Source organism: Neophocaena asiaeorientalis, unplaced genomic scaffold (assembly GCF_003031525.2).
Source record: "Neophocaena asiaeorientalis asiaeorientalis breed wild unplaced genomic scaffold, Neophocaena_asiaeorientalis_V1.1 scaffold649, whole genome shotgun sequence".
NCBI classification, from domain to species: domain Eukaryota; kingdom Metazoa; phylum Chordata; class Mammalia; order Artiodactyla; family Phocoenidae; genus Neophocaena; species Neophocaena asiaeorientalis.
In genome coordinates, this window is record NW_020173202.1 from 698,431 (window position 1) to 720,784 (window position 22,354).

Consider the following 22,354-nt stretch of genomic DNA (forward strand, 5'->3'; position numbering starts at 1 on the left):
GTCCCCTTCCATCGCAACACACGGACTTCAAGCAAACCAGCAATGTGCCAACAAGCCCAGGACAGAGGCCCAGGCGGCTGATGGACCGGCCGTTGCCTGTGCGGCAAACACAAGATACAAGGACCACTGTTGATTTCTGGGAGGGCAAAATCTGTGAGCTGGGGCCACCCAGGTTTTCCTAAGTTTCTAATAGCAGACAAAATAGTTCTGACCTAAAACAAAACTCTTGTGGGTGGAAGTCTTTTGAGCCTTGTGAAAAAGCACTTTCTATTGAGAAATATGCCAAGTGCCCAAGAGGGCTTTGTGGGAAAACAGGTACATGAATCTGTCCCCACCTTTTTATTCCTTGTGGTTCTGAGGGAAAAAAAAAAAAAAAAAAGGCTCACGGGATAATTAAAGCTTCTGCGATACGTTTATATTTTCAGGTCTGAAAACCATTAGACCAAGCTAGGGAGCTAATTTTTAGAAGGCGGCATTGTTTTTGTTTTTGTCGGTCGAGTTGGGTACCAGAGTGAGTTAAAATGGAGGGACTTTCAGAAATTGTCTTCTTGGTGAAAACCCGGCTGAGACCAACAGGTGCCCCCCTCCCCCCGAGGGCAGGGGGTGCCGAGTGATGCTGCCCAGTCACAGCACGGTGGGCAAGGGCCCTCCAGTCAGCCGGCCGGCGGCCCCCTGGTTTGGGGCCGGCTGGGAGGACACAGGCCTCTGTCCTCCAAGCCCCGGCGGTGGCTCGCCCTGCATCACACCCACTCCTGTGTTCACACGCCCCGGGGGAAACATTAAATATCCCTGACATGTCAGGTGAGCACAGACCTGTGCAACAGCAACACAAAGCATGACACAAAAGCGCAGCTTCCACAAAGGGCACCGCTGCTCTCAGCAACACATCCTCTGCTCCCCTCTGGCCCCGGGCAGGGGGCAGGGTCTCCAGGGGAACCGAGAAGGGACTGATGGGAGGCAACCCAACTGAGGGTTCCCACGGGCCACAGGGTTTCCATGAAAGGGGAAAGCCAGCACTCAGGGAAGCCCAGGCCCTCTCGGAAGCTCGGGGCGGCCGCGGCGACCCTTGAGCCGGGACAGGAGTGTGAAGAAGCCGCTCCTGCAGACCCCGGTCCTCAGGAGAACGCGAAAACATGGGCACAAGTTGGGTAGGCTCCCTCCCGGGGACGCGAGCGATTCTTGTGAAACGTGGCCACCGAGGCGAAGTTGCTGCTCCCGGGGCCGGGGTGGCCTCGCCCCATCAGATCTGCAACGGGAGAGAACATGGGGGCCTCAGTCCCAAGTGGGGGGCAATGAGACGAGGGCTCTTTGGATCATCTGGAGGGACCAGGCATCTGCTCCTAGGTGCCCTGTGCCCACCGGTCACTCAGCCGTGGGCAAGGGCAGAGGCGCAGAAGCCGGGCCCCCAGGGCTCTGCCGTTAACTGTCACCTTCGCACCGTGACACCCGGGCTGTGTGTGCCAGAAATCAGACCAGGTCACTGACTTTATAACTGGAAAACACATGTCTCCATGGAAACACAAGCCATGACTGTGCAAGACCCACGGGCTGGAGGAGCCTCCAGGCACTCGGCACGGTCCGCAGTGGAAGGACTCCGTCTGGTTGGCTGGGGGTGGAGATGGCAAGGTCAGCACAGCCAGGCGTCGGGAGGTCACCCGCCTGGATCCTCTCCGGCTGCCCGAGAAGGTGCAGGATGAGCGGGCGCCGGGCTCGGCTACAGCCGCGTAGACGTGAGTCTCTTCATGCCCCGGCGCTGGGCCAGGCTGGAGGACAACACGGGCTCCAGCCGCGGGGCCTGGGGGGCTCTGTTCAGAGCGAAGTAGGTGGCGGCCATCGCTCCCTGCAACACAAGCGAGCGGCGGTGACGCTGTGCTGGCCCCCGACCCGGCCTGGGCCTCGCTGAGCCTGGGCTACGGGAGGCCTTCCTTCAGGGCCACGGAGCACCGGCTCTCAAACATCAGGGTGTTGCTCTGATTGCCGTGTCCACCCGCCCCCCCGACCCCATCTGTGAACCGTGCGGTGACTGGGGGTAGACGCTCTGGGCTCCCGGGGAGCCCCGGGGTGAGGTTCTCCCGGCCCCCGATCCGCTCTGCGGCTGCTGGGTCCCTGGGGTGCCCTCCTGGCAATGGCACCCCAGCTCTGCCAATCTTGAGGATCCGGGACCAACCTGGGTGACTGGGCCCCTCCTGGAGCAGCTCTAAACCCTCGGGTGGTCTTGAACGGGCGGCTCCCAGCAGGAGAACCCCAGCCGTGCACACCTCCCAGAAGAGGGGCCACCCCTTCTTTGTTAACAGAAGTTGTCACTTACTCAGAGTCTGGCATGTGACTGCACGTATGGGATGAACCAAGTAACCATAAATACACCTGGGATGCCTATCTGGGCCTGTTGCGGGTTCCCTTCCGGCACCCCGTGACCCCTGGGGTTAGCTGTGAGGGTATCGGGGCGGCTCTCCGGAATCCCCGCTCCCACCATTCTGCCGTGGGGACCAGCGGTCGGTACCTTCACCAAGTGGACGTCCTGTCTGCGGAGCTGGTTTGGGGACAGGTACTCTCTGTTCACAATCCACGGGTGTCTGAGGACTTGGACTGCTGTCAGGCGCTGCTGAGGATCCACGTGGAGCATCTTGGACACGACATCCTGTGGGGGGAGGGCAGTGGGTGCCGCTGCTTCTCAGGGGCTCCCAGCCAAAGTCCTCCCCTGCTCACGGCGACACCCAGCCACCATGCTGACAGTGAAGCTCCGGGCCTGGGGCCGAACGTTTACCCCCAGGTTTATACACATGTGAATTTTTTTAAAGTTTTAACCCTCGTCAATTTGGTGGATCACCCCAGGTTCATACAGTATTAAAGATTTTATGTCTGAAGAGAAATCAAATGTGGAAACGTTCAATAGCAGGTGTAAGTTACTGAAACATCATTTGAGTAAAAACGATAATCTTCCAACGGGAGAAGTTGAAATAATGACTATCCCACAGGCATAAACCAATCCTAACAATGTCCTCAGTTACATTTTAGCACATATAATAAACATTACTATCCTCAAATCCACAAATATTTGCTGCAAATAATCACCAACTGTGGAATTAATAATCTGCTGCTCTTACTTGTGTCCAAAGGGGCTCATGTTCCATAGAGGTGATTTTCTTATTTGAGTTGGTTCGTTTTTTGTTTTTTTTTTTTGCGGTACGCGGGCCTCTCACTGCTGTGGCCTCTCCCGTTGCGGAGCACAGGCTCCGGACGCGCAGGCTCAGCGGCCATGGCTCACGGGCCCAGCCGCTCCGCGGCATGTGGGATCTTCCCGGACCGGGGCACGAACCCGCGTCCCCCGCATCGGCAGGCGGACTCTCAACCGCTGCGCCACCAGGGAAGCCCTGATTTTCTTATTTGATTGTAACGTAATAGCAACAAAAGCTCCTACAATGGGTTTAAAGACTGAGCTCCACTTTAGATGTACATGTGGCAATACATGCAAACGTGCGTACCTACGTATACACACACGTACAATCAGAACTCTGAGTTGCATCTGCATGGCTGTCCTTGGGGGAAAGAGGGTGAATATCACATCCCTGTTTTGTAGGTGAAGACGTGACGTGTATAGTTATTCACTAAGTGCCCAAGGAAGAGCCTTGGCGAGAATCTGTGCTTTTCTGCTAGCCTCCTCTCCTTCCTTTACTGTTGCCATCACATTCCAAAATGAAATGAAATCAATTAGAGTATCTGTTTAATGTGAAGTTGCATCACTCAACAGAATTTGTGGTCACCAACCGCAACAAAGAAATATTATACTCTAATAAAATATCCTTCTTCTACAGAGAAACACAAGGCCTTTTGATATTTGATAACATTAATCTTGGTAACTTCTTGAAACAAATATCTCCTGGAAGGACTGTTCTCCCCATTTCCATGTGTGGAAAATGAAAGCAGGGAGACCTTTATTGACTTGATCAAGACCTCACAGTAGGGAATTCCCTGGTGGTCCAGTGGTTAGGACTCCGCACTGTCACTGCCAAGGGCAGGGGTTCAGTCTCTGGTTGGGGAGCAAAGATCCTGCAAGCTGCGTGGCAAGGCCAAAAAAAAAAAAAAACTCACAGTAAAGCAGTGTGTTTTTATACAAGGCATGCAGGAGGCGGATAAAGTATTATAAAAACATACAAATCCATAGGCTTTGCCTCTTTTTGGAGGATTGGAGGTTTTGTTGTGTGGCGAGCACAGAGGGGGGAAAGGCACAGGGGAACGAGCGAGGGGAAGATATGGCAGGGAAGGAGCAGGGAGAAGCCGGCAAAAGGTCCTGGGAGGTAGCGAAGCCCTCTCCCTGCAGCTGTAACCTGTAACGTGTCCTGTACCTGACGAACTCCTTTCCTGCCACCTTTTCCCTGCCCCCCACTCCTGTTTGAAATCACCTCTCAAAGAAACCACCAGCACCCAAGTCCTGGTCTGTGGCTCTACTGTGGGAACCGGAACCAAGACAACTCCCATACCCATTCAGAACAGAGTGGATGGAAGGAGCAATGCGGGTGTCAGGGTGCGACACAGGGGAGGTGCTCACTAAATGCCGGCTGCCATTACCTCCACCATCACCTCCACCATCTCCTCCACCATGACCTTCACCATCTCCTCCACCATGACCTCCACCATCTCCTCCACCATGACCTCCACCATGACCTTCACTGTCTCCTCCACTATCTCCTCCACCATGACCTCCACCATGACCTTCACCGTCTCCTCCACCATGACCTCCACTATCTCCTCCACCATGACCTTCACATCACCTCCACCACTTCCTCCACCATGACCTTCACCACCACATCCACCATCTCCTCCACCATGACCTTCACCATCACCTCCACCACTTCCTCCACCATGACCTTCACCATTCCCATCATCTCCACCATGACCTTCACCAGCACATCCACCATCTCCTCCACCATGACCTTCACCATCACCTCCACCACTTCCCCCACCATGACCTTCACCATTCCCATGATCTCCACCATGACCTTCACCACCACATCCACCATCTCTTCCACCATGACCTTCACCATCACATCCACCATCACCTCCATCGTCTCCTCTGCCATCTCCACCATCCTCTTCACCACCTTCATCACCTCCATCATCTCCTCCACCATCACTGTATGAGGTCACACAGAGACGGTAATGGCAGAGCTGGAATCAGAACCCCAGAATTTCTCCTCCTGTGGTCATTTTATAGAAACACAGGAAATAGACTGTTGATGCTGTTTCTTACCGTGGTTGGACTATAATTTACTATTTGATTAGAGAGGAACTCCAAGTCTGATGGACAGAGAGACAGGGCTGGTCACAAATGGTGCAGATGCAGGGAAGCCCCAATTCAAAGTATTTTTTAATAACAGAAATGCACCCCCGTACCAGAGTTTTACTTGATCAGTCTGTGAGCACTCAGGGCTATCATTCTGCAACATCCCTAAAAGTGTGATGGTTAGTTTTCTGTGTCAACTTGGTTAGGCCATGGTACCCAGTGTTTGGTCAAACACCTGTCTGTTTTATAATAATTATAAATGGAGTACAATCTTTAAAACTTGTGAATCACCATGCTGTACACCTGCAACTTACATAATGAACCATACTTCAATGAAAAAAAAGAAAAACAAAACAAAAGACACTCGTCTAGAGAACTCCCTGGTGGTCCAGTGGTTAGGACTCTGCCCTTTCACTGCCGAGGGTGCAGGTTCGATTCCTGGTTGGGGAAGTAAGATCCCCCAGGCCGTGTGGTGAGGCCAACCCCCCCACCCCAAAAAAAAAAGAACCAATAGTGATCTAGATGTTTCTGTGAAGGTGACATTAACAATTAAATCTGTCAACTTCTCCATAATGTGCGTGGGCCTCATCCAATCAGTTGAAGGTCTTAAGTGAAAAAAGACTGAAGTCCCCGAGGAAAAGGGAATTCTGCCAGAAGACGGCCTTTGGACTAGAGCCGCAACATCTACTCTTTCCTGAGTCTCCAGGCTTCTGGCCTGCCCTGTAGATTTTGGACTTGCCTCCACAATTCCATAAAAATAAATAGCTCATCCTCTGTCTTAGTCTCTCTCTGTCTCTGTCTCTATACATACACATCCTATTGGTTCTGTATCTCTGGAGAACCCTAATACACCAAGGCTGTAGAAAATGTGAAAAGTGCGATGAAATATTTTTGCAAAATTTCTTTTTTTTAGCTGTGTGTCTTAAAAAAATCTATGAGTATAAAATATCTGTATGATTTACACGAAAAGTATCCTCTAGTATTCTCAAAGATAAAATGGTTACTGCAGAATCTCCATACCTAAGAAGAGCACTGGGTAATGTACTCACCTTTGCCGCATCAGATATGGAATCCCAGTTTCCCCCGGAAAGGGCGTACTTCCCGCTGCCAATCCTTGCCAAGATATCCTCAGGGGTATCATCTGGTCCGTTTGCAAAAGGGGTAAATCTGTGTGATGAGAGAATTTGTGGTAATGAGCTTCCATTTTACAATCTAAGATAAAGTTCATTTCGCCTCTTTGTTGTAAAAAGAATAATATTTTCTTTCCCATCATGCCCCAAATCCAGGATTCAGGGTAAAGTGTAACTTATATCTTACTGCTGTGTCTCTTTTCCTTACTCGGCCAGTGAAGAAAGTTCTGTGGACCCAAGGATGAGCCTTTCTGGACCGTTTCTGGCTTCCCTGGTGACAGTGTGGTATATAGTGGATGGGAGCCTGGGATTTGAAGTCTGAGAGACCCACGGTCGATCTATTACCAACTCTGGCTTCTCTGACGAATGAATTTTTTGAACCTCAATTGCAACATGGGCAGAATAATACACTCGCGGGTACGCACAGACACACACAAAACGCAAACGGTTCTTGCCCTACTGTAAGGGTGTGACAGATGTTCATTGTCACCCCTTCACACAAACCAGGGTGGGTCAGTGTAGCCTCCCCAGAAAGAAAATTATATGTAATCCTAACGCACTTCCTTCAGTGGCAGGGTTTGTACTCCTAGTTTATGTATTGGCAAAGTAAGCACCAGAAGAAACACAAAGTGTGGCATTGGGAAGAAACTGCAGGGCCTCCTTTGCTATTGCAGCCCTCAGGGCACGGCCCCAGGCTCGCCGGGGCTCCCCCCTCCACTGCGACACTAGTCACTGATTGACTAGGAAATAGCTCACTGAAGCCACGCAAAAAGCAGGGCATTCTCAGTCACTCCTGTGATTCACCCGGGAGCAGAGCTAGTGAGGGTGAATCCATGACCCCAGAGCCTGGGCTGCCTGCCTCTTCGAGACGCGGCTGCCTCCTGGCTCGAGAAGATGTCTGTAAGGAAAGATGCCGTGACCTCTGTGCAGAGGATGCATGGTGCAGAGGCGAGAACGTGGACCCGCGGTCAGAGGCTTGGGTTTTTGTTGATGAGCTGGGCTGAGCTGTGGAGCCCCAGTTCCCTAATTCCAGAGACACACTTGAACGACAAGGCATGACTTTCTGCCCTTGCTCTCTGGTTGTCCTGCAGGGGCCTCGGGAGACTGAACTCAAGGTCTGTAGGTATGGGCCCACACCCGTGCACGGGGACAGGCCCACAAGGGCCAGCAGCCTCGGCTGGGGCGCCCTGAGCGCCGACACCCACGTGAGGGTTTGCGTTACCCCGCCAGCATGGTGTACAGCAGGATCCCCAGACTCCAGATGTCACAAGCCGCGTCATAGCCTTGCCGCTTCAGGACCTGCCAGGGGAAAAGCAGACGACGGATGAGCACTTGGCAGGGAAAATTCAAGGTCACAGCATGTTGCTGTGATGGATCCATAATGCCGGCGGGGGTCGGGGGGATGGCTGGGGATGCGGGGTGACTTCAGTGGAACTGTTGCTTACCGCCGCAAAGCCGACCCTAATTCCTTGCAGTAGGATTCCCCAAAGACCCGCGCACACAGGGAGCCCTGGCTCTTGCCAGATACACGACAGACTGAAGAGGAAACAGTTAATTTTTAAGGGAGAAGAATTTTGGGAGTTCCCCGGTGGCCTAGTGGTTAGGATTCCGGGCTTTCACTGCGGTGGCCCAGGTTCAATCCTTGGTCGGGGAACTGAGATCCTGCAAGCCGTGCGGTGCGGCAAAAACCAAAACCAAACAAAACCAAAACAAAACAGAAGAATTTTTTTTACTCTGATAAAATATACTTAGCATAACATTTCCCATCTTTGCCGTTTTTAGGCGTACGGTTGAGTGATACTAGGTACATTCATACTGCTGGGCAGCTGTCAGCATCACCCATCCCCACAACTCTTTTCCTTTTGCAAAACTGAAGCTCTGTCTCCGTGAAACAACAACTCCCCCTCCCCTCCCCCCAGCCCCTGGGAACTACCATTTAACTTTCTGTCTCTATGAATTTGCCAACTCTAGGTCCCTCATGTAAGAGGAGTCACAAAATTGTCCTTTTCTTCCTGGCGTGTCACGCTCAACCCAGTGTCCTCAAGGTTCATCCCTGCTGTGGCGGAGGACAGGATTTCCCTCTTTCTTAAGGCTAATATTCCACTGTACCGTCCATCCATCGATGGACACGTGGGTTGTTTCCACCTTTTCGCCGCTGTGAACACGGGTGGACAGATATCCTTTCTTGCCTCTGCTTTCAACCCTTCTGGGTTTGTACCCAGAGGTGGAGTTGCTTGGTCACCTGGTAGCTCTGTGTTTGAGTTTCCGAGGACTAGTTAACACGGGAGAGTGTTCGTGTCCCGGGGTTACACGCTTCAGGGGAGGGCAATCCTCTGGGACGTTTACGGTTGAGTAACAATAAAGAAAGCAGCACAGGCACGCCGGGCGACTGCAGGTCCCTGGACTGACGTTGAACGTGAAGTCAGGAGAGCCGGGATCTTTGCACCTCAGGCGTGGTGCCTGCAGCACGGCAGGTCACCGAGGCGTGTGAAAACACCAAGCATTCGGTGTCGAAGCCCTTGCCCGTGTTCACTAGCTGAGTGATCTTCAGTCCCTTCAACACATGGGGTCTGTTTTTCTTTTAACCTGTGAGCTGTTTGTGGCTAACAGTATCTACCCTGCCCACTCTATGTGGTATAGGCGGATAAAAGCAAAAAATACTGGTAAAAGTGCTCGGTAAATGGTGAAGTAATATACCAACGTGAGGTAGTCTCTAATCACTAAAACCAATACTATTAACATTAGTAGCCATCAAATAAGGCAATAATATCGCTCAAATAGAACCAGATTGTTCTTAAAGGGGCTACGGGTGGCATCTGGACAGCCTAATGATGGCCCCAGCTGCGTATCCATCCGCATCCTGGCAGGCACGTGGACATCCTCCTCGTGGACCACTGGCCGTGGTCACCTCGTGGACCCCACCTGGGTCACTCCTCAGCTCACAGACTGGCCACTAGGGGCCAGCATGCCTCTCTCTTAGGACTTTCTGTACTTGTCACTGCACCCACCAGGGCCACCCTGGAGCAGCTTCACCAACCACCAGAGGGATCCACGCAGAACCTAACGTCTGTTTTCGTTCCTGACCTCCCCCCCCCACCCCACCCCCATCAGCAACGTCAGCCTCTTCTGTTTCCAGCTCTGCTCTCACCAGCATCTTGGGTTTGGTTGCTTTTCTAAAAAGCAAGAAACTGGATTTGTCTCCACAAACACATCAAGGAGTTCAGGACCTACCGGAAATGATCCCCAGGAGCCAAAAGCGGGATTCACGTGCGTTCTCGTCCGCAAATCTCGGCGGAACCCCAGCGTTCGGTCCCATAGCACCTGACTCGCCCCTGGAGCTTTGGGAAACAACCTAGATCAAGAGCTCTGGCACCAAGTCCACGCACGTGCGCTCTCTCCTGGCGCAGCTGCTGGGTAGATTTCTGATCCCAGGTGACCCACTGGCTCCCTGCCCGGTTGTAGGAGAGACGGACGCATTATTTCTCACCGCAACTCCTAACAGACAGGCAGATTTGATTGAAATCGTCTAGAGCACAGTGACAATTCCACGTGCAAACCTCACCATTACGAATTTTACGAATAGGAAATAAAATGATAAAATAACTGTGTTTGAGCAAAAAGAGACCGAAGCTTCTCATTTCTGCCCTCTAGAATTACTGCTGACGCCAATACACCAAACCGCGCGTGACTCTGAAAGTAGGAAAGGGCCGTCTTCCCGCTGGCTCAGTGGCCCTCTCACCTCCGGGGCAACGAAGTTGGCTGTGTAGCAGGGGGTCATCAGCAGCCCGTTCTCAGCTCGCAGCTGCTTGGCAAACCCGAAGTCACAGATCCGGATGGACTCGGGGTTTCCAGACTCGTCCATATACAGAATATTGCTTGGCTTCAGGTCTCGATGAACGACCTAGAGAGGCAGGAGGGATTACGCCGGAGCTGGGGCCCAGGCTGGAGCAGGGGGCAGAAGCGGGGACGCACTCAGGAGATAAGGGCTTATGTGGAGTCGTTTATTCTGGGCAGGTCCTGAGGCAGGAAGCAGTCGGCTGGGATGCTCTGATCTCTGTAGGTCCTCCCCCCTCTCTTTGTCTCACACTGACACTCAACAATCGAGGACCCCACCTAAGCCCCTCGGATGGTCAGTGAGTATTTGGATGAAGAGATAAGTAAGCATGTACCCAAGATCAGGGAGGCCCGCTGGGGCCATCACACAGACACTGGTGGTGAGCTCAGTAACACGGATGGAAGATTTCTAAAGATAAACATCTGTTGTGATGCCACGTTCCAGCGGGCAGGTGTCGGGCACCCCAGCGGGTGATGAAGACAAGGAGCCTCTGTCATGTGCACATGGCCAGTGGACAGAAATCTGAGAGCCGCATCTGTGCGGAGTGAGCCGCACGGCGCTCTGAGCACCAAGGACGGGGCCAGAGGCGCCTCAAAGCACAGTGGCTATTTAGGGCACACAGCGGTTTCTTCTGAAGGGGACAGAGGCCGATTGTAAGAACATGTGGTGTGTCTGCATGTGGCTTGGGGCCCACGTGTCTCATTGTCCTGCTAATACCCAGGGAGAGGACAGAGAAGGGAGATTAAAGGGCCACGGCCGGCAGCCGGCTTACGGGGGCTCCGATGGCCGGGAGACAGAAGACTTCGATTCCAGGTCTATTGCCCCCCCTCGTGCAACAGAAGCCAATCTGCAAAACCGTCATCTGCAGGGCTGCTGCTACAGTCTGACCGTCCTGGGAAATGACCATCGTGTGGCCCTGGAGGAATGTCCTGGTCAGACGGGGCTGCATTTTAAAAGCTGACCGCCACACGTGCACGGCTGGCCAGGGAAGCACCGCTGCTTCCTGGGAGGTGCTGAGAACGTGGGGGTCCGGGGCTGAGGGCAAGGGGTCTAGAAGCATGGTGCTGGCTTAGAACCCGGCTGTGCATGCAGCTTTGGGCGCGATCCTCAACCCTTCTGCACTCTGGTCTCCTCATCTGTGAAATGGGTGTGATCCAGAGTCTAGAACTGCCCAGACGAAGAGCTTAGCGCAGCACCTGGAAGCCTCAGCGGTCGCTGTCGTTTTCCCACCATACTCCTTGGCATTGGTGGAGGAATTCAATTCTAAACAGGGCAACCGAGGAACATTCCAAATTTCCCTTTATCAAGCCCAAACTACCTTTTTGCTATACCTGGTCTCGGGGAGTTTAATTTCTTGACCTAGCTCCTGGACACACAGCGTGTGTGTCTAAAATCATTTAGACCCAAGAGGGACGGTTGTGATTCACAAGGAAGACGAGGACACCTGAGTTCCCAGCTCTTGAGCCCGTGGCCTCTGAGTGCCCCCGGGTTCCGCTCTTCCTCTGTCCTCCCCGCGGGGCTGCCTGGGGGCGTGGCCTTACCCCCTGGGAGTGGAGGTAGTCCATGGTCTTGGTGATGGTGCACAGCACGTCGCTGGCCTCCCGCTCCGAGAAGTACCTCTGCCGCAGGATACGGTCCAGCAGCTCCCCACCCCGCATCAGCTCCATCACCAGGTACACGAACTTCCCGTCGTCGTAGACCTGGGGGTGGGGCAGGAGAACACACAGGCCTCAGGGACCTCGCGGTCACCCTCGCGGGCCTGCTGGCCACTGGGAAGGAGGGGCCACCCCGGCAGGGGCAGGGGGCGTGTCAGTGCGTAGAGCCTGGAGTCCCAGCGCTCCGCTTGGAGCGGACACAAGACTTCTGTAGAAAATGAGTGAGGATTTTCTAGTCATGCCAGACGAGGCTCTTCTTGGGGAAAAAAACCGCTTTAATGATCTGCTGCTGGGCAGGGCATGGGTCAGCAGCGTGAGAGCTGCATGGATGGATTTAGCTACAGTGAACCCTGGTACTGCCCCGCCTCCGGGACAGCGATGTTCAGAGACGGACAACGCGATGCTGGCCCAGCCCCAAGTGGCAGCGTTCTCCAGGGCCGCGCCTCTCAAACCTTACCAAGCAGGTGGTTGGTGGGGAGCCTGACCGCGGGGGCCCTCTACGCTGCTGTGCTCTGTGCGGGGGACAAGCCCTGGGAGTCCGGGAGGAGAGGAGACAGGAGGGCTGGTCTGCTCTTATTTCAGAAAAGCAGTAGATGAAGAGAGCTTTAGTCATACTAGCGTTAATCTCCTGAACGTAAACGACAAACCAAGCCAACAAGCTCTGGGTCTCTGTCAGGCCGATGGCCCAGCAGAGGGGCCGCCCAAGTGCTGAGAAGAACCAGAGAGAGACGGAGCAAAGCACCTGAATACGGTGACTTTCTAGCTTCCAAGCCAGTGATTTCAGAACAAATCACTAAAACAATCTGGCTGGCACAGAGCTCAGTAAAGGACGTAAAGTTCATCTTGTTGTATTTATTTCTGAGTTTATGAGCAAAGGCTCTGCTTTCAAGCATGTGCCCAGGGTGACATCACTCATCCCGAACACAGTCAGAGCTCTTCGGGAGTTTTCAAATTCGCTGATTTCTGTTTGCGGATCTTCACATACACACGGCAAAGGCCAGAGCAAGGGGACTGATCTCGTGCAGGGGAGCTGACTGTGACCCGCAGGGATGCAGCACTTTACGCTTTGCTCACACAAGGCCTGTTTCACGCTTTCCTCAGAACTGAATTGGCATCTGGAAGGCCTCTTACTCCAGGCATTTATGGGGCCCAGAGGAAACTGAGGTGGCCCCAGTATTTTGAGGTTTTGGGTTCACGACGCTGGGATCACTCTGGAGTTGGAGAGGAAGACAAGGCTCTCTCCCCTGCCTGACCCCAGAGGCCCAGCCCTAGGCCCCTATGGATGCTGCCAGGTGCATCCAACTGGCTCCAGTGTGACTGGTCCCTGCTCCCTTCCCCTCTTTCAGGGACAAGGGCCACAGATCGCTCAGTCGGGAAAGCGAAGGGAGCTGGGAGGGGCTCCGGGTCTGGAGTCTCAGAGCTGGAGCCCAGCTCATGGGCCCCACGCTCTCCACGACAGCGAGGTGAAACACACCTGGATTAGAGTCCACACCAGCTCTCTCTCCTCTTTCACACGTGCGCGTTCTGTGATTTGGGAGGTGCGCGGTGCCGTCAATGGGGTGTGAATAAACGGCCCGGCAGGTCGGGCTACCCAGCTGCCGGGTGACCCCGAGCTGTCCGGGCAGCAGCCCGCTCCGGCTCCGAGCTCCTGGGCGCCAGGAACAGCTGGTGAGCCGAGCGGCCAGCTTGCACCAAATCAACGGTGGCTTCTGGCGCCAGCTGCAGGGACACAAAGCGCAAGCGACACCGCTGTTGCACGAAGGCGCTTACGTCTTTGAGGGTGATGATGTTGGGGTGCTGGCCGTACCGCAGGAGGATCTCAATCTCTTCCGAGGGGTCCCTTTTACTCTTATCGATGATCTGAAACAAACAGAGGTGGACGTGAGGCTTCCAGCTGGCGCCTGTGGCTGGGACCCTTTCTGCCCCTCCTCCCCTCCGGCTCAAGCTCAACCACGATAACCCGCAACTGCCTAGGAATTCACGGCAATCCTCGCTTTCCCACTGAGCAGAAGAGACTGACGTTAAAAAAAGAGAGCACCTGCCTCCACACGCTAATGTTAAGCTATGACAGGGCTGGATGGAGAAGGGTGGGTTTGGGGCGCTCACACAGGCACCACCGAAAACAGAAGGCGCTCTTCCACAGGCGCTGGGTTGGCGGCCTGTGCCCCCTGCCCCATCCAAAGTGGGCCTCCGGCTGCCGTGCATCTCTCTCCCTGTTTGGTGGTCGCACGCCGGCAACAAAGTGAGACCCAGTGTGGTTCTCACCAAGAGACGCCACGGCGGCGTGCGTGCCGAGGCTGCGCTGTGACTTACACATACGGACGCTCCTTCTGGCTCCTATCTCCTCCTCCTGGTCTTAGGATGGCAGATAAAATCCTCTTACCCCATGAAAACAGATGGCTTCCAATCACAGGGTGTCATGAATGAAAGCCCAGCTGGAAACAAGGGGTCACCTGTTGGTGGACAGTCACTAAAACCTCTGGGGAGAGCTTCCTGGGCCCCAGCTCCTGCTTCTTACGGGGATGGAGCTGGCTGGGGAGGGGACCCCACTCAGGCGAAGGCTACAGCACATGTGTGGGAAACGACACTCAGAAGAGAAGGGTGGTTTTTGTGCCTTAGCTTCACCCAAGTTCAAAACATTCGCCATGTGGACGACGTGCAGTCATTTCGCTGCTAGAGTGTGAGGGAAGTTCACTTCCACTCTCTATCACGTCCAAGGCTCTGAGCGGAGGCTTGCGTGAAACTCACTTTCTTCTTTAGATGAACTAAATGCTCAGGTGGCACAGGACCCAGTGTTGGAGCTCTGCCCGCCCGACGCCCTGCCGCCCCTTCACTGCAGTGGAAGACGGTCATGGTGCCCGCGCTTCTCTCAGTTTTAAACCCACTGCCAGGCTCTGACGACATTGGCGCCCAGGACCATGAGCCCCATGACACACGTTGTTCAACAAGGAAAAACCCAAGCTTCTTTTTTTAAAAAAAATAATAAATTTATTTACGTTTTGTTTATTTTTGGCTGCATTGGGTGTTCGTTGCTGTGCACGGGCTTTCTCTAGTTGCGGCGAGCGGGGCTACTCTTCACTGCGGTGCGCGGGTTTCTCATGGCAGTGGCTTCTCTTGATGCGGAGCACGGGCTCTAGGCGCACGGCTTCAGTAGTTGTGGCACGTGGGCTCAGTAGTTGTCGCTCGTGAGCTCAGTAGTTGCGGCACGCGGGCTCTAGAGCGCAGGCTCAGTAGCTGTGGCACACGGGCTTAGCTGCTCCGCAGCATGTGGGATCTTCCCGGACCAGGGCTCGAACCCATGCCCCCTGCATCGGCAGGCGGATTCTCAACCACTGCGCCACCAGGGAAGTCCCAGTTTCCTTTCTTGACACAGCTTTCCTCCTTTTGTTACTAAAGTTCTAGCTAGGACACTGGGATTACTTCTGTTATTGATAGAAGCCAACACACAATGCATCCTTCTAGAGGAGATTTTTTTAAAGGCTCATTCAGTGGGTGATGGAGGGGATGCCTTAACATGTGGGTGCCTAGGCAGCCACGGGGCAGATCCTTACACTGCCTGGATCACATGTTGACCAACAGGGTTCTAGGACCGTCTCTGCCCCAGCTGCCTGCCGGGCCATTCAATCCCTGGGCTGCGATCCCTTTGCAATTTGAGAAGGTTAAAATCACTAGTGGTTTTTTAAAAAAGTTAGTGGTAGATTCATATTTTTTCAAATAAAATTTCATGATAAAGGAAATGTATTTTTAGCACAAATCACATTAGAATAGGATGCAAGATAAACAAGAAAGAGGAAGCCTTTTCTCTATGCCGATGGCTCAGAGCAGGGGGAGGAGGGAGCAGTTATGGGACCAGAGGGGCGGCTGCACGAACAGGGCACCCACAGGGGCTGGGGGCTCTACCCTCCTCCCTCCTGTGGCGTCCACCCCGGCAGAACCGACTGGACTGGAAGCCAGAGGGCAGGCAGGGTGGGGTGATGGGGTCCCCAGCGGGCATGGAGGAGAGGGTGGGTGCCTGCCTGGAAGGGAGGCCCCCGGGGAGTGGAGGCAAGCACGGGCTCCTGCACCTGCCCAGCCGGCCGCTGCCTCTCCTCTAGTCTGGGCAACGTGGGACCGACACACGGGAGCAAGTTCCGTTCAGACCCAGCGCTGTGATCCTGATCGCTGTCAGCAAAGGCTGACAGCTTCATCCACAAATCTTTTTCCCGGATGTTTTTGGGAGAAAGGTCAGGAAGAAGAGACACAGAGCAGTGAGGTGTGATGACTGGTCCCTGAGCACAAAGCCCAGGTCTGTGGGGTACAGCGGAGCCTGGGGGAGGGGGGCGGTTTGAGCACATTGTTCAGACGCATCCAGGAAGGAATTTCTTCTCCGTGGGGTCCATTTCTCGGGATTGCTATTGTGGGACTGGCTTCTAGTTCAAGCCCTGGCTAATCGAGTCCCGTATCTTGAGAACAGTATTGTTTTATAATCTGGCTTATGCAGCAAAACCGAGGGAGGCGCTCTCAGCAAACATGTTCGCCCGCAAGGCCTCCTCTCTCCATGCCGATGCTCAAATGATGCTGACGGACCACGAGCGGGGAGGAACGGTGGATCTGTCCTCACCCGCAGCAGGAGGCCACCCACAGGTCAGCACCCAACGGGCCTGGCAAACCAGACTCTCACGGGGCCGCTGTTTGACAAGCTGTATATTTCCACAGTCCCTGAAGCGAGGCTGGCCCCAACGAAGGATGGCAGACAACGTGATTCTCCTCAGCAGGTGAAGCGTGTAGGTGGGCATCGGTACATCCTTATTCCTGGTGGCTGAAGGCGGGGGCAGGACTGGTCCAGGCTTCACCACCATCCACGCACTCTCCCCTCTGCCTTTTGGTCTCTGCGTTTGCCCATCTCCCTCTTGCCCATCTCTCTCCAGCGCAGGCTCCCCTCCTGGACACTGAATGGCGTGGGGCTTCGAGGTGGACAAGAGGCGGCCTGAGCTCACAGGCCGGCCGAACACCCTCCGGAGGTGGGCGTTTCTGCTGACGTGTCGAGAGGATCCATACATTTGACACGGGAGGAGTAGAGCACGGAACCCCTTGTAAAATTCAACAGATACCTTCTCCTGTTCAATTACTTTAAACAAATGACACAGAGAAAGGACTCCAAGTTTTCCTGCCGGAAAAAATTAAAATGTCCATGCCAATCAGTTTTCCTTCTAAAAATAAGCTCTATTCACGTCAGGCATCTGTCAATTCCATTGCTTTTTCTGGCTGACAAATTACATACACAGTAGGAAAATGAGCCCAGAAACGCGATGTAATTGTCAACGGTCTGCTGTGAATACCAATTGGGGCTCCTTCTGGAGAGAGCCAGCCCAGCTTCAGCCCTGAGTGTATCAGCCACACTTCACTAGAATTAAGGACTGCACGACACAGACTCCTGTACAATTTCAAGGATCTCACTTTATTTTCACCTGATTCTATTGCTACTTTAATAGCACAAAAATCTGCTCCTGAAAGGACACGCAGCTGTGCTTCCCTCCAGGAAAACGTGGCCACGGCTGGTGACATCCATCCATCCCTGAGTGAGCCTCTCAGACAAAGAAGGGGGCAAATGTGCAAGTGGAGCTTTGAATGAAGAGAAGCGTGTGTCTGCATGTTGGAAGATAAAACAGGCCAACAGGAAAGGCTACAGTGACAGAAAAGCTCCCTTAGCTTCTGATTCTTCAGTGACATTCCCCTTTTTGCTATGGCTTCTGGTTCTGTGATCAGTAAAATCCCTCCATGGCTGGATTGTGAGTTCCCTGAGAACAGGTTTGTTTTTGCCTGGAACCTAGCACTGCGTCTGCCTTGGAAAAAGTGTTAATAAAAAATTTGTAAAAACGAATGAAAGGAACTGGTTACTGAACAGGGGAGTCCCTGTAGAATGAAATGCATTCTAGAGACAAGAAATGTTCTTTGGAGCAGTCGTACTGCCCACTCGACAATAAAAAAGCCAAAGAAGGGGATGAGGTGATTTCGAATTTGGAGAAAAGCTCCTGATTTATATTTCTCTCTCTCTTTTCTTTTTTTTTTTTTTGGCTGCACCACTCAGCTTGTGGGATCTTAGTTCCTCGAGCAGGCACTGAACCCAGGTCCCGGCAGTGAAAGCGCGGGGTCCTAACCACCGGACCACCAGGGAACTTCCGGTATCTTTCTCTCTTAAATAACATTGGCCCTCGACACCACCAAGCACCATGACGGGGGTGTGGAGACAGGAAATGAGCTGCGAAGAATGTCAGGGGTTACAAAAGCCCTAAAGAAGGTACTGAAGGCGAGGACGATGGGGGAGGACCACATCGGGGTCAGAGGTCAGCACCCAGGCTGGGGAGGAAACCGCTGGGCTCAGGGAAGAGTGTGTCGCCCTTGCGGGAGAGGGCTGGGGACAGAGGAGGGGCCTGAGGAGCTCCAGGAACGGGGCTGTGAGGCCCTGCTGGCCACTGCAAGGATCTGGGCTCCATGTGAGCGAGACAGGAACCACTGGAGAGGGGGATTTGTGCAAATGGCAGTGTCCAGATCCTGGATCATGTCAAGCCACAAAGACCTAAAACCGAAGTAAAAATGAAACCTTGTGCAATTTTTGTAAAGTGAGTACAGAACCTTTCATGAAATAAGAATATTATCTTTTCCTTCCAAATACACCTCTCCCCTTTGAATCCTACCCTAACACAGTTACTTTCTGCAGTTCATCGTTGATTCCATTCCAGTCTTATTTTAAATGACAGGTGCATTAATGCCTTGGCATCTATGCAGCATTATGTCACGCTGATTTCAAAGCCCTATACACTTTCACCTCCTACCACTAGCCTCTGGGGCTGGCTACGAAGACAAAGGTGGACCTGAGTTTCACATCAGACTCCTGAGCTATTTTGTCCCACGGAAATAGCTCCGAGAGCTTGTTTGGAGGTTCTATCAGGGGAGCACAGCTACTCGTATACCCTTGACCAAAGAACGGTCCTCCTCTATCGGGGAAGGTCGTCCTCTTCGACCGAGCGCACAGCTTTGGGAGGGACGCACGTGGAGTGGTGAGGGAGGAAGGGGACACCCGCCTAGCCAGCCAGATCAGCTGAATCAACCCTGGCGATCAATGGGGTGACAGATGTCACAGCCAGATGGACTTGAGGATATGGGGAGGGGGAAGGGTAAGCTGTGACAAAGCGAGAGAGGGGCATGGACATATATACACTACCAAACGTAAAATAGATAGCTAGTGGGAAGCAGCCGCATAGCACAGAGATATCAGCTCGGTGCTTTGTGACCACCTAGAGGGGTGGAGTAGGGAGGGTGGGAGGAAGGGAGACGCAAGAGGGAAGAGATATGGGAACATATGTATATGTATAACTGATTCACTTTGTTATAAAGCAGAAACCGACACACCATTGTAAAGCAATTATACTCCAATAAAGATGTAAAAAAAATTGAAAAAAGAAATAGCTCCGAGATCTTAGAAAGTAGGGCACATCTGATGTGTCTGAGAGGACGTCACGGTTTTTCTCACTCAGCCATCCTAGCCCAAGGCAGGTGCACTGGGAGGACACCCCCAGCAGGTGGAGGGCGTCAGCACCCTGTCCTCTGAGGCCAGATTCTCCCGGTGGAGGATCCCGGGCAGCCTGATGGTGTTTTGCCACAGCAGAAGGGAGGGACCAAGCCTAGGGACCCAGACTCTGAGTGAACGCACACTTACTGAGTCGCTATTCCATGTAGGCACTGCCCTAAAGGTTTTGTTACGTGGTAGCTAGAATTGGTCTCACTAATTTAGGGCCTGCGCACAAGTATGCAGCTGAGAGCAAATGCAAAATCAGCAATCTTGTTGCCTGGGATACACTGGGGCAGGCTGCTTGTTGCCTGGGATACACTGGGGCAGGCTGCTTGTTGCCTGGGATACACTGGGGCAGGCTGCTTGTTGCCTGGGGTACACTGGGGCAGGCTGCTTGTTGCCTGGGGTACACTGGGGCAGGCTGAATACCCTGGGGCAGGCTGCTTGATGCCTGGGATACACTGGGGCAGGCTGCTTGATGCCTGGGATACACTGGGGCAGGCTGCTTGATGCCTGGGATACACTGGGGCAGGCTGCTTGATGCCTGGGATACACTGGGGCAGGCTGCTTGATGCCTGGGATACACTGGGGCAGGCTGCTTGATGCCTGGGATACACTGGGGCAGGCTGCTTGATGCCTGGGATACACTGGGGCAGGCTGCTTGATGCCTGGGATACACTGGGGCAGGCTGCTTGATGCCTGGGATACACTGGGGCAGGCTGCTTGATGCCTGGGATACACTGGGGCAGGCTGCTTGATGCCTGGGATACACTGGGGCAGGCTGCTTGATGCCTGGGATACACTGGGGCAGGCTGCTTGATGCCTGGGATACACTGGGGCAGGCTGCTTGATGCCTGGGATACACTGGGGCAGGCTGCTTGATGCCTGGGATACACTGGGGCAGGCTGCTTGATGCCTGGGATACACTGGGGCAGGCTGCTTGATGCCTGGGATACACTGGGGCAGGCTGCTTGATGCCTGGGATACACTGGGGCAGGCTGCTTGATGCCTGGGATACACTGGGGCAGGCTGCTTGATGCCTGGGATACACTGGGGCAGGCTGCTTGATGCCTGGGATACACTGGGGCAGGCTGCTTGATGCCTGGGATACACTGGGGCAGGCTGCTTGATGCCTGGGATACACTGGGGCAGGCTGCTTGATGCCTGGGATACACTGGGGCAGGCTGCTTGATGCCTGGGATACACTGGGGCAGGCTGCTTGATGCCTGGGATACACTGGGGCAGGCTGCTTGATGCCTGGGATACACTGGGGCAGGCTGCTTGATGCCTGGGATACACTGGGGCAGGCTGCTTGATGCCTGGGATACACTGGGGCAGGCTGCTTGATGCCTGGGATACACTGGGGCAGGCTGCTTGATGCCTGGGATACACTGGGGCAGGCTGCTTGATGCCTGGGATACACTGGGGCAGGCTGCTTGATGCCTGGGATACACTGGGGCAGGCTGCTTGATGCCTGGGATACACTGGGGCAGGCTGCTTGATGCCTGGGATACACTGGGGCAGGCTGCTTGATGCCTGGGATACACTGGGGCAGGCTGCTTGATGCCTGGGATACACTGGGGCAGGCTGCTTGATGCCTGGGATACACTGGGGCAGGCTGCTTGATGCCTGGGATACACTGGGGCAGGCTGCTTGATGCCTGGGATACACTGGGGCAGGCTGCTTGATGCCTGGGATACACTGGGGCAGGCTGCTTGATGCCTGGGATACACTGGGGCAGGCTGCTTGATGCCTGGGATACACTGGGGCAGGCTGCTTGATGCCTGGGATACACTGGGGCAGGCTGCTTGATGCCTGGGATACACTGGGGCAGGCTGCTTGATGCCTGGGATACACTGGGGCAGGCTGCTTGATGCCTGGGATACACTGGGGCAGGCTGCTTGTTGCCTGGGGTACACTGGGGCAGGCTGCTTGTTGCCTGGGAAAGACTGGGGCAGGTTGCTTTACGTATATCGGTTAAGTTAAACTCAAATGCGGTTAATATGATGACAGAATAATTATTGTGCAAAATTAGGTACTTATAAGACAGACATAAACTTAAAGCAAGACACAATGGTATTTCCAAGAATGTGAGACCCGCTGTATCCCACACTCTTGAGTTTGGAGGCTGACCGTTAAGGGCTGGCACTGCCGTCCCCTCAGAAGGACCGCACTTGATTCCTGCCCCTGCACAGAGGGTGGGAGCCACTGTGCTCTTGGTCTATTACCTTCCTGCTGCCAGAGCAGTGAGCAGAGGCTCAACAGAGAGGGAAAACCCTGCCTCATCTCCAGATACCAGCTGCTGGAACTTATCTACATAAGATACCCCTTTAACCCTATGCTTTCGGCTGGGGTTCCCAACCTCGGCACCCAGACATTTTGGCGGCGTGAGTCTCTGGGGTGTGTGGGCGAGCGTCCTATGCAGGAGGCAGGGCAGCACCCTGGCCTCTGTGCACCACATACCAGGAGCGACTCCCACCCCAGGCGTGACAGTCAGAAGGTATCCAGACACTGCCATTGTCCCCGGGGTGGGGGGCAGAATCACCCCGATACGACGGCCTCAGGCAAAGCCCGTGTACTCGGGCCACAGGGCTACAGTCCCCTGGGGACCTGCTCTCTTCCTGGTGCTCTGTACTCAGTGGGGAAGTTCCCGAACCCTCCCCGTAGCTGGATGGAGGCCCCGACGGGATTGTCTCTCAAAATGAAACGGACACCGTTTTCCATCCAAGAATCTGCAGAGCTGGGTTTGCAAACTGTGGTGGCCCAGAGAGGCGATGCTAAACTCTAGTGGCTGAATCTCCACGGGGCTTTGGCGGATCTACTCTCAGCCAAGTCACTGGATGGCACCCTTGGTTCCATGTTATATTCGAGAACACGCTGAGCCGTGCGGTTTCTTAGTTCCTC

General features: G+C 54.0%; 1 protein-coding gene across 8 annotated transcripts in view; it reads right to left on the bottom strand.

Moving 5' to 3' along the window:
• Positions 1-393: 393 nt before the first annotated feature.
• Positions 394-22,354, bottom strand: part of RPS6KA2 (ribosomal protein S6 kinase A2) — a 334,274-nt gene continuing 312,313 nt past the window's right edge. For all 8 annotated transcript variants that reach the window (XM_024744930.1, XM_024744933.1, XM_024744935.1 and 5 more), the window contains 7 exons: positions 13,672-13,761; positions 11,788-11,946; positions 10,151-10,312; positions 7,634-7,710; positions 6,331-6,448; positions 2,501-2,638; positions 394-1,840 (listed from right to left, as the gene is read on the bottom strand). In XM_024744930.1, the coding sequence (XP_024600698.1) occupies positions 1,715-1,840; positions 2,501-2,638; positions 6,331-6,448; positions 7,634-7,710; positions 10,151-10,312; positions 11,788-11,946; positions 13,672-13,761 (870 nt within the window). In that variant the 3' untranslated portion in view covers positions 394-1,714. The remainder of the gene's footprint in view (positions 1,841-2,500; positions 2,639-6,330; positions 6,449-7,633; positions 7,711-10,150; positions 10,313-11,787; positions 11,947-13,671; positions 13,762-22,354) is intronic.